The sequence below is a fragment of the Gallus gallus genome, chromosome 1, assembly GCF_016699485.2.
Source record: "Gallus gallus isolate bGalGal1 chromosome 1, bGalGal1.mat.broiler.GRCg7b, whole genome shotgun sequence".
NCBI lineage: Eukaryota > Metazoa > Chordata > Aves > Galliformes > Phasianidae > Gallus > Gallus gallus.
This window is the reverse complement of record NC_052532.1, coordinates 146586736-146599388: the sequence shown is the minus strand read 5'-3', so window position 1 is coordinate 146599388 and position 12653 is coordinate 146586736. Positions and strand designations below refer to the sequence as shown.

General features: G+C 36.6%; 1 protein-coding gene across 1 annotated transcript in view; it reads left to right on the top strand.

Moving 5' to 3' along the window:
* GPC6 (glypican 6) overlaps positions 1-12653 on the top strand; it is a 736111-nt gene that overhangs the window by 656182 nt on the left and 67276 nt on the right. The window contains exon 5 of the mRNA XM_040653781.2: positions 12005-12135. Coding sequence (XP_040509715.1) covers positions 12005-12135 — 131 coding nt within the window. The remainder of the gene's footprint in view (positions 1-12004; positions 12136-12653) is intronic.

The window sequence follows — 12653 nt, the reverse complement described above, 5'->3', positions numbered from 1 at the left end:
GCTAACTGCCTGTGTAAAGATTTCCCATCCCAGCAGACAGGATCCAGTATCCGGTACAGCACGTCAATATCAGATGATGTCATTTTTTTCCCATCTTTCTCCTTGAAAACATATATGACAACTTTAAGCAGCATTTTAGACAATTAAACATTTCTAAATCAATTTTTAGAACACTGCTGGCTTTTTGCTTTCTCACTTTTGTTCTCTTTTGAAAACATGAAAAGGAATTCCCCTGTAGATGCTGTCCTATTCCATTTGACAACCATTGTTTTTTCTCCCCCATGTTTTGAGTGGAGCCAAAACTGACATGGCTTAGTTTGTTAAATAGGAACAAAAATATCAACTTAATTACTACCTCATCCTGTCACGAGAAAACTTGACTATTTCTGTACCAGCACTGTCCACAGACATTAATACAGCATGGGGAATAACAGTTATTCATTTGCTGCCACACTGAGCCAAGGGAAAACACAAATGGCTCTTTTCTGTGAAAACTGAGGATAGTAATTAACTACTGCCTCCAAAACAAGTTATTGAAAAGATGCTTTGTGACTTTAGCCTCAGGTCAAGTTACATTTGCTGGGCAGATTTAAGTATTAATAATAATGTTGTTATCATAATTAAAAAGTTTAACATTTAAAGATATTTTTATATAGTTTTGCATTCAGGAAATCTAAAATTTATTATTTTTTATAGCAAATCAGCGTAGGGTACACTCTAATATTTGTTCTTGCTTTTTGTGATAGTGGATCTGTGTCCTATTCATGCTTATACCTGCATGAATCTAGAACAGCTGCAATGAAATCAGAGTTTGTATCCCAAACACACTGTGATGCTGCACTGGTTATAACGGAATTTTACCAATATATGTTGGTAAGCAGAGGAATCAAGTTAAGTGAATGTGAATTGAGCTTAGAAACTGCTTGAAAACTGTCTTTTAGCACCAGTCAGTGTCAGAGGAATTGCTCAGGTGGGAGAGGAATGTGGGACAGAGATGTGCAGTGGTTCAAATGCAGACACACAAAAGTGACACACGTGGGAGGCCACTGAAGAGGGAATCCAGTGTGAACGCCTTTGCAATAAGTTAGCACCTGCATCTTAATCCTTAACTAAAAGAAGGTAGGTGGGGTCTCCCTCCGGAAGTCTCCAGAGATTGCTTCATTTTTTTACTTAACATACAGGGAATCAGAGGACTATTTTCCTAAGTTCTTAAAATAGTAGGAACAGGTTAAAACTCAAAGTTATGGATAATTGATCCCAAAACATCCACATACCTCCCTAGTTCTCCCTATTAGGTTTTCTGACATTCAGCAGCCTTATAGAGATATATAACTTATTGCTATTCATAAATCTCTCTTGTACGAAACAGGTTGATCAGATAATTTTTCCTGTTGGAAAATGATCATTTTAGTAAATCAAAATTACTTGACAGAGTATTAATACGAGGGTTCCCTGGCTGCTGGCCTGGAAGCCTTGCCAGTGTGCAGCCAGCCAGCAATCTTTCTGTGAAGAATATTCCATTCTTAAATTTTTCACACTCAGTTAAAACAATTCTTTTCCTGCCGTGAAAATTTTAGTGGGAACCCATCTTTAACTTTTTGGCCAACTTTGCCTGTGTGTTGTTATTAATATTTATGCTGATTACAACACATCAGTCAAGTGGCCTTGTGCAATGAACATTAGATTTTTATATTACTTCAACCTTCTCCAGACCACATGAATATTTTTACTCTTGATCTCCCAGTCATTTAAAAGAACAGAACAGAGATAATTAGCAACAATAATTAACAGAGTTAAGGAGCTCAAGTGAAGGATTTTACAACATTGCCCCTATCCTATTGATTAGTTCTGTTTCATCCCAGTAATATACTTAGTACAGCTAGGCAACATACAGAATTTGTTCTTTCCTTTCAAGAGGAATGTTGAAACAATAAAGAATAAGTCATACTGACTGTATTGATTTGAGACAACCTTGATGTACACAATCTTTTGAGATTCAAACATTTATCTGGGGGGCAAGGGAAAAAACATTTTATTTGCTACATTGGGCCTTATTGAAAGAAAATGATGTTAGGCATCTAAAAATTCTCTGCATAGTGGCAGGCTTTTAAAGGCAATGAGATAAGTGCAGCACATTTCCATATTAATCAATAAAATGAAAGGCAAAAATCAATTTTGTCTGTGCAAGTGTGTGCGACACTTCCCTAAGAGCCATAGCATTGGGATGGATACCTGCCAGCAGGGCTGGCCATAGGTTGATTATTTATGGCAAGGAAAAGCATTAAGTCAGCTGAGTGACAAAGTAGCAGGAAAGATATTATTTATGGGATGTCTAGTCAAAAATCTGGCATTGGTACCTGCAAATTGTTATTTCAGATCTTAATGACTATTGTGGTTTCCTACATGAAACAGAGGAAAAAAAACTTTTGTTCAGAAGAACAAAAGGCTGAGTTTACCAAAAGAACTGAGAAGCATCTAGATGTTCCCTGAGAGTTGTGAGAACCCTAAGGAATCTGTTACATAGTCTTGGGATTAGCAAGGAATAAAGAAATTAATAAAATGTGACTCTCAAGTTTCATATTCCGCTTCCTTATTCCTGTACTGGAACAGAACCTTAACAACAAGTCACCCTCCCCCTGTCACACACTGTTTGACAATCTTTTCAAGATAGTAGAATGTTAGATTACAAATTGGATGGGTTTTGAAAGCTTATAATTTCTTTGATGCTATATCCAGGTGTTATTTCAGTGTATATTTAGGAAATAAGCACTAACATTTTTCTTTGGTGCTTTGTTCCTACCTGAGTTATTACCAGTATTTAGCTTGGGGTTTGTTTGTAGTTTGGTTTTTGGAGTAGCTTTTTTGGGATTTTCATTTTGACAATTGTTTAGGTTATAGTAGAATGATCTAATGCCAATCAAAAAGCTGATTTTTTAGTGATAATAGTTGTCTCAGAGTCCATTGTTGCCTAAAATATGTTAGAATTTACTTATTTTTCTTATAAAATGGCATCACTTGATATCATTTTACTCCTCAGTCACATAGAACCATTAGATCCTTCTTGGATTTTCTGCAACAGTGTTCATCTTTCCTATCCTGAATAGTAAAACTATTGCACTTTTTCACCTAGCAATTTACTACCATTTCCAGATTACAGATCATTTATGAGTTGATTACAGCAGCAAAATCTTTAGCACAGAGTCCTGTGGAGCCCTTTATAAAGCCTTTGGAGCAAAATTTATGCCATTCTAAGATTTCTACCAGCAATTTAAGCTGTAATCTTAACTTCTAGATACCAGAAGTGAATGGAAGCCCAGCCGTACAATCACAGAAAAATTCTGGGTCATGGAGGGATCTGAGGAGATCCTCAGGTGTTCGACTGTTCACATGGTGAACAGAAACCTGTGCCTGTTGTATATTGTATTCTCACTCCACAGCAATGTGAAGAAGGTTCCCCAACCTTCTGAGTATCTACCTTTTAGGCACTTAAGACTGTGATGAGATTCCCTTTGAGCATGTGCTGTATTATCTGAGCAAATCCAGTTCATTCAGCCTTTCTTTGTTTATCAGGTTTTCCAAATCTTTCACCATCTAGCTGGCCCTCCACACTTCTCTGAAGGGCTAGAAAACATTTGATTATCTTGATGCAGCATTCAAGATCCTCTGTGTTCCACAGTAGAGACTATCATGTACAGTACATAGTAAAGACGTCGCTGGACGTTAGAAAATACTACTCTGAAAAAGTGGTCAGGCACTGGAATGGGCTGCCCAGGGAGGTGGTGGAGTCACCAACCCTGGAGGTGTTCAAGGAACGTTTGGACATTGTGTTGAGGGACATGGTTTAATGAGAACTATCAGTGATGAATGGATGGTTGGACTGGGTGATCCTATGGGTCTTTTCCAACCTTGGTGACTGTATGATTCTATGATATGAAACAGTGGTGAACAGACAGTAAGAATGGCAAGTTTGCCACATTTAAATGAGTTTTTTAAAAACAACATAGAGGGCACCACAGTTATTACTAGAATTATTGTGGGTAGATTAGATGCTAAAGGGTAAAGTTATTCTTGACATAACCAGTTTCTTAAAATAAGTTGCTTAAAAAAAATTGAAAAGTACAATTTCTCAAGAAGACATAGTAGATAGTTTATTAATTATGTTTTCAAAAGAGTACTGCAAATTCTATTAAGTTTGGAAAAAATTCTACTGCACAAAATTTAGGAATATAAGTAGGGTATAGGATGAAAATCAGTGCAGAGAGTATAATCACAGTAAATATGGAGTATGAAAAGACATTTGACATTGAAAATCTGAATTATAAATCAGTTGTGATGAAGAAGATAAGGAAATCAGATGAAACAAGAGGTTCAAGGCAATTTTCTGAGTCAGAGATTTGGGCCAAATAATATGGTCTGCAAAACAACACAAATTAAATCATAGTTTAAAAGTTTGATTTTGGTATTGTGAACAACACAATACCAGAGAGTTCTTTTAAAGATAAGCAAGGAAATCAGCAAAAGACCCAAGGAAATCATTCAAAGATAAAAAAAAGTTGAAAAAAGAAAAGTGTCAAGTGTCTGAGGAATATACTAAAAAGTCGTAATGATTAAGATTATAGAAGATTGCTTATAGGATTAATTCAGTGAAATTAAGCAGCAAAAAAGTCATACAACACATGACTGGAAAAATATTCTAACAGTGAGGTAGAGTAGACAATGAAATAACAGTAAAAGTGTGCCGGTAGTCTTTCAGCGTTAGCAGTGGAATGGCTAAAAAGACCTTTGAGGCTCTACTGTCTGAGATCCTACAAACATTCCCTGAACATTTATACTCAAGAGAGTTTTACTACTGAATGAAGATACTGAATAAGAGGTTTTAGTCTATAATTTAGTATCTTCAGCCATTTGAGCACACCTCATCAAAGGAGAGTGAGAAAGATGCATGTTTTTAAAACGTTCCAAAATACTTATCTTACAAGAATTACACAGATGAGTATATATTAATACAATTAAAAGAACAGACTATAGCAGGAAGCAGATGGGCATGTATCAATGAGAGCTATTTTATTTACTAACTACATTTTCTGTGGCTGACGATGGGACTATTTAAATATCTCTTGGCACACGGAAGAAGCAATAAGACAAAGATTTTATAAATGTGCTGCATTTTATTCATTGATTTATGTCAGACATTCAGACAGAACTCTCAGAAACATTTGGCAGTAACATTTGCTTGAAGTCTGGTTCAGAACATCTTGCATTCAGCTCCCATAGGGTAGCAGAATCATAAAAGTAGACGAGGATTATCATTTTCCCTGGTCTTTACTCCTTTCTTTCTGTGAAAAAAATAAGACATCATCTAACAAAACTATATTCAATTATTTAGAATTGCTCGAAGTTATAGAAAGACAAAGAAAAATTATTTTAATATGGTTATTTTTTTCAATACATGGAGGAAATGCCTATGTTATGCAAAATGCTGGAAAAAAAATCTAGTGAACCTACAGTTCAACCTACAAAATTCATTTTGTTTCTATCATCAACAATAAGATGACAACTGCCTGCCAATATCTTTTTCATACATATATTGTACATGATATGAAAGTGATTTTTTGAGCTGTTATAAATAAAAGAGAATGTTAGAGAACAACTTGGTGGAAGTGATAAGAAGGTCTCCGCTATTATTGGGTAAGGGAAATGTTAGCTCATTTGTAACATTGGCAATACCTTTTTCTTTCTTGTGAGATCAATAAGTGGTCTTGCCGTGAATCAAAATGGCCATATAGCTGGTAAGAAACATCAAAAAACATAATATTAGATCTTCAACTTCTCATAACTGAAAGTAAACACTGATAACAATTAACTGGATCTGATCAACTAAACATATTTTTTCAGTTTGCTTTTGTAATTAAATACAGATCTACCTTAGAAAATAATCTTAATTTGATGTTGGTAAGTGAATATCCAAATAGAAAACACTGAGATTCCCTTTATATAGAAGAAACATGAGTTTTAAGAAAAGTAACTCCCACCTCCTAAAAAAAAAAATAATAAAAAAACAGGAAAACTTCAGAGGAAGACAGGATTTTAATACTATTATGTTAACACGTAGTTTAACTACAGTTGCAGGGGGAAATCTGTCAATTAAGTCTCATCAGAATAGAATAGAATAGTGTTCTCATATGAATAATAAAGTGAAAAAAGGTAAGGTAGACCCTAAGAAAAACACCAGTGTTGGCATCACTGGTGCACTTTATACTGGTTTTCTGAGAAAAGAGTTCTTAGCACCTCATTAAACGTGAGGTGGAGTTTAACTTTCCTCTTCTTGAAATTTCTTTATTAAATCATAATCTAGCTGTAAAAGTTTTGGCAGAGAATTACACAGATGTCTTTCCGCTGTTATTATATTTCCAAGAAGTCGGTGTGTACCTACAATTCACTTCTCAATTTTTCTTTTTTTATTTTGTTTCATTAATTTACCATCCAACGCTCCAAAGATTTTATGGGCATTATTTATACTTAGTGTCACAATGGAAAATTCAGTACGTTTTACCTACATGATGCAGTAAATACAACCCAAACTCCTGCCTCTCTCTACCCTTGGTCAGAATGTTGGTAGAGTACTGAATGAGCAGTGCTTAGCAGTCCAGCATATTTAGAGTTACATCCTTTTCCAAAACTGCCATTGCCACGCCTAAGGTCATGGTAAACCACAATAAGGTGCTTGGTCTGTTTTAAACTCATCTCTTGCAGTCCACTGGCTTGTGCATAGACAAACCCTTCGAAGCTTCCCAAATAAAATTACTCTTTACATTTTTTCACGAAGAACTGTATGAACAAGAACTTCACATTCCTTCATAAATGGTAGCTCAAGTGTTCCAAAAAATAGAAACCTCCCAAAAAAGAGATTTCAGATGAGGTTTTTATCCTTTTTTTCCTTGAAACAAAATATACCTTAAGAGTTCATGATGGACATGAAATTCAGTAATTTAACAATCTTGTTTTTAAAGCATTCATCCACAGATGTTTCTCTGAATTCCTCTGAGGAAAGTTCAGCCACTGGTGAGATGTCACTGATAATATAAAAGTAGGACAACAGAGGTGTGCATGAAAGGAAAAAATGTTATCATAGCCAAACAATTCAGACCAAAAAAACTGTCAGATTTCTCATCAATCACTGTGTTCTTCTCCTTTTGTTTCAATCTGGAACAGGTTGCCCGAGGAGGTTGTGGATGCCCCATCCCTAGAGGCATTCTAGGCCAGGCTGGATGTGGCTCTGGGCAGCCTGGCCTAGTGGTTGGTGGCCCTGCACATAGCAGGGGGGTTGAAGCTCGATGATCACTGTGGCCCTTTTCAACCCAGGCCATTCTATGATTCTATGATTCCATGACTCTATGATTCTATGAAATGTAACATAAACAGAAAGATAGCATTTCATATCAAAATAGGTCAGAAAGACACTGTCTTGATGCAGTTCATAGGAAACAGAGACAGATTCTTGTGTGTTTATTTTTTATCTATTGTTTTGCCCAAACACGTTCAAGGTTCACTAAAGCTCATCAAACGTGGCCTTCTGCATACTTAGGTTAAACAATAAATCACAGAATAGTGATCAGCTGTGTCTTGTTCTTCTCATTAAAACAGCACTTATAAACTACTTGAAAAAACACAAAAAGTAAAAAAAAAAAAAAAAAAAAAACTGAAAAGTAAGAAGAAAATTTCTGCCGAATCTCATGTATTGCTTAGAATGAAGAAATGTACTTCTAAGACTCATTGTCATAAACCTATGTTATTTCTTTGCATAGATAATGTAGTACAAAAGCATTTAAAGCTGCTGTGTTCAGACAGCAGAAATGTTTCTGAGGTTCCAGACACCACACTTTAAGATTCCAGTACTTGGGTTTTTTTCACTGTATCAGGAAGGTGCCTACTCCTGTTTTCAGTGGCGTGCACCTAGCGGGAGAAGCTGTGGCACTGACACTGACTCATGTGCCTTATGCTCTGTGCATTCTCAGTGCTCTTTTGCAAGCCCACGTCCTTCAGCAAGCAACTACCTGGGGGGGGGTTGTTTCTGAGTTGGTAACAAACCTGCAAAGCACGAATGACTTAACCTAAACTGAATTCTTGAATGACTGCAGATAGATGCCAGCTTTTTGTCTAGTGTTGTAGTATACAGAGAAGGAAGACATACACATAATTTTACAACACTGTCTATGTTTATTAACAAAAAAAAAAAAAAAAAGGTAGTCAATTAATCTATCATTTTTTATTTATTACACAAACAGTAATTGAGTTCTCGCTAACATGTGAGCTGACTGAGAAATTATTAAACCCACACCTACCAGTCCTACAACCGAATTATGCTTTATTTGAGTTTAAGGGTCTGTTCTTGACAATTAAGATTCTAAAACTGAGACGCATAGATTTTCCTAACTTCATTTTGAAAGCTTTCCATATTCTCCTATAATAATACAACAATTTTAGGAGAAAAAAAAAGAGACTTGGGACAGAACACTGTATATATATTGTTACGTGATTGTAGATTTGAAGAGCTATGAACTGTGAAGAATCATTACACCATTTTGAATGACTTCTCATAACTCTCAGATGGTTAAATTTCATTTGATTTTCATTAATTCAACCTAACAGGTTTTATTTAATTTAATTGCATAGAATATGTCATGCATGTATATTGTATGTATTCATAAATAATTATGCAGGTGAATCAAAAGGTCTAGGAATAGAGTTAGGGTTGTAGCTAGCAAATAAAAGGATAAAACCTAATGAGTTGAGGGAATATCTTCCAAGTGAGGAATTCACCTAAAGAAAACATACTTTTTTTCCTAGATGTTAAGAAAATTCAGCCTGAATCTTAGTTGGAAAGCTAGCTCAAAAATTCAGTAGAAAGAGGCTACTGCAGTAGTGATTATGTTTCTAAGAGGTTCACACACTCCCAATAATATGATTTCCTCGCTCCTCAAAGCTTCCTTCAGTCTAGGTCTGTCAGATATCACCCAGATAGTTTTGACTTAATATTAGGGATAACAATGGTTAGAGAAAAGGTAGTAGGAAGAATTCAGTCAGACAAAGACTGAGGCAATCATTTTGCAGTTCACAGAAATGTCACTTACTCATCTTCTTTTGCTTGGCTGAGCTGGTACTCCTCCCAGAAGGAGACAGGAGTAACTCATCAGTCCAGCCACCACTAAATCATCCATGGCCCAAACACACCTTATTGAAAACAAAAACATCACTTTTCAGTTTGTACAAGAGCTTACCTAAATTTTGTCGTCAACCAGGGCTTCTAGTCTGAGCTGGGCCTTAAAATGAGTCTTCAAATAGCATAGCCACCTGAATCAGCCTCAGAAATAGTGTAGGATAAACCCTTTTTTACCTTAGCCCTTCAAACCTTCTTTTATATTTTACATGTGGCTATAGCCCATGTGACTGAAACATATACTTGACTCTAACATTAATTTGAACCCAAGCTCTTGAAGCTACCATCAGTTCTGTAACCAGAATATATCTAACAAGGAAGTTCAACACAGCTAAAGTCTCACAGAGATCTATGACAGCCAGGAATTAACCACATTCCTCAGCCTCTACCCACTTCCAGTGCAAAGACTAAGGCTGCTATTATAATGCAAAAATTGAGGTTATGAACAGAAGCTAATGCACTGGCAGATGTTTTTTTTTTTCTAAATATAGCAATTGTCTAACCAAAGAATAGATCTTATTTTATATTTTTTAGTACTATTCATTTTGAAGTTGATGGCACTTTGCTTGAGGTAAGGCTGTTCTGACAATTGAAGGTGCGATTCTTGTTCAGTCAAGGATGATGCATTTTTCTGTCACATAGATGAGATTCCTTTTCAAGATTTAATGTAGAACTAGCAATCCTTATCATTGGAAGAAATAGTAAATGAACTAATGCTACCACTAGTTCTCATGAAGGATCTCCTGCTCTACTCTCATACTAACAGTTACCTATTTACTGACCTCTATTTCAACAAAGTCCCTTATCTCAAATATGTACTTGAGCTCAACACCAGACTTGTTCAGATTGTTAGTTTCCAAATTAAACCATATCAGAGTAAAGAAGTACCTGTCCCTAAATTAAGTTGTGAGCTACTTCTGTAATGGATACAGAAACACCAATTCTTTTATGCATAAACTCTAATCTCAAACCTAAGACCAAACAAAGCCCAAGCCTCCAGAATCCAGCCACCATTTTAGCCAGAATAATGCTAGTAGTTGTGGCAGCTGGGATTTAGGCTGATCTCATTGCTTGTAGATTTTAAAGGTACAAATGTTTTATACATGACATTCTAAATTTGTGGGAAACAAAATCCTTTACACTAGACCATGCTTCCAGCTGTGGAAAAATTAAATGCATGCATGAGTAGGTATATATATCTGTGTGCCTATAAATGTATATATCTTTGTATGTACATAAACTATTTTGGTTCCTCTATCAGAGTTAGGTGCTGTTTTCAGTGAGCATCCCCTTGAAAAGGGTTTAAACTAAAGCACTTTAAAATAACAGACAGTCAAAATAACACCTCCGTTTGAAACTGAATTGCTGTCATCTCACCATTTCTCCAGTTAGTGACAAGTGTAATACACCACACTCCAAACAAGACGCATTCCCCTCTTACTAGCCTAAAATTACTGTGACATATTAGACCTGAAATTACAGAACTGCTTAGGTAAAAAATGCTAATTTCAATTTCAGTGGGATATTTACACACTCGCTGATTACATATAAACAGTTAACATACTGTAACCCTCAGGCCAGGCTGTGCATAGATGTTTGCTTCTCAGCTACTCGTGTGAGACACCAGCCTCTTCTTTCCTACATCCACAGATGCATGCTTCTGTGGGAAGGAAGGAGACAGCCATGCAGGCAGGAAAGGAGCCCCAGGACTCTCTAGCCAAGTGCAGGGATAGCACTGCCATCAGAGCGATGGGGTGATCTGTGCCTCTTGCCTACCTTTATAGGACTGGTACTTACTGCAGTAAAGAGAAGTGAGGTCTGTTTTAGGAGGAAGCCTAGTTAGTACATTTTGAAGCCTAAGTTTGAGGGATAAAGGGGAGAGTATGTGATGGTTTTTGTTTATTGTGTTATTATTGCTTGTGGGCTTAAGTGTACGTAGATTCTGGAAGTCTTAGATGCTTACATATGAGAGGAAAAAAATGTGATGTTCAAAAGCATAATATAAATGCAGTATATCAGATGACAGAAATCATAAATCTGTGTCTGTGTGTCAATGGACATGAGATGTGGCAAACTGTTTTTTATTTCTGTTAATTTCTTTTCAGTTGCTTTGTTTTTACTTGTTAGTGAACTCTACCAACTAAAATTGTTTTTGAGAGGGTCTCAAAAGCAAATAAAGTAAACAATTCTCTTTAAATTTAAAAACAAAGAGTATATTTTCCTGCATAAACCTTTCAACTACAGTTTGAAATGCAGCAGGGCAAACATGGTTTATACCTATATACTATGGCAGAAATCCAATATTCATCTGCTGTATGTACTGAGAGAAAATGAGATCATTAAGATCGGAAAGAACAGCTGCTTTAATTATAACACCCTGATATATCATATAAAAGTATTCATCATCTCACACAGCCCCGAAGAACATATGCCAGGGATTCATTTCTATCATCCTGCTTCTTCTTGGGACAGAGAACATATAAGTGCGCTCCAGAGCACTGGATGCTTCAACTGGTGTGATGCTGTGTAAAATAATTGCACCCCAAGCTTGATAATGCTACAACAACTACTATTAATCTAACTTCTACAGTCTCTCTACAGTCTCCATTTCTCTTTCTGTGGCGGTGGTGGTGGAAGGGGGAGATATTCCTGCTGACTGGGGAGCTGCACTGCAGTCAGGTTCCCCACTGTCACACATCCCCACACCGCTGCCCAGTGCGCTCGGTCTGCTTGAGGCACCTGAAGGTACCTCTTCTTTAAGGGAACGGCTGCTTTGTGTTTTAACAGATGCTATGCTTCTGGTAGCGGAGAGATTAGAGGGACCATTCAACATTGAATCAGTCATGGATCCTATTGATGTCAAGATTTCTGAAGCCATCATGAACATGCAAGAAAACAGCATGCAGGTGTCGGCAAAGGTACTGTGTGGGTCGCGCCTTCTGTTGCTCACTGTCACAAGGAGGAGGAAAAACTTATCCAGCACTTTTTTTTCTGCCTAGGCCTTAAGAGAGATTGTCCAGACAATAGAAATTGCATTTGCTCATTCAACAGTTTATCAGACTGCCTTTGAATACTTTGTCTATTTAAACAAGCCAGAAGTTTTAAAAATTGAGCCACAGGGAGAAAAGTATCACTTAGTAAACTGCAAATTAATAGTTGCAAGAACTCTGGGGAAAAGAGACACTGCTAAAAATTAGAGGTAACTGTGAGTAATACTCTGCAGGGCGCACTTGGTAACTTCTGCTTTTGTCTTATCTGCAACTCCCCATATTAACATCCACACACATTTTGATCTGTTTAGGTCAGGCTGCAGCACAATGTGTTTGAGGTGAATAGAAAATGATCCATTTAACCTCCCTTAATATCCTCTCTAGGGAAATATCATTACATTGGCCAGCCTCTGATTAGCAGACCTCAGTATGATGGAGTTTTGTCT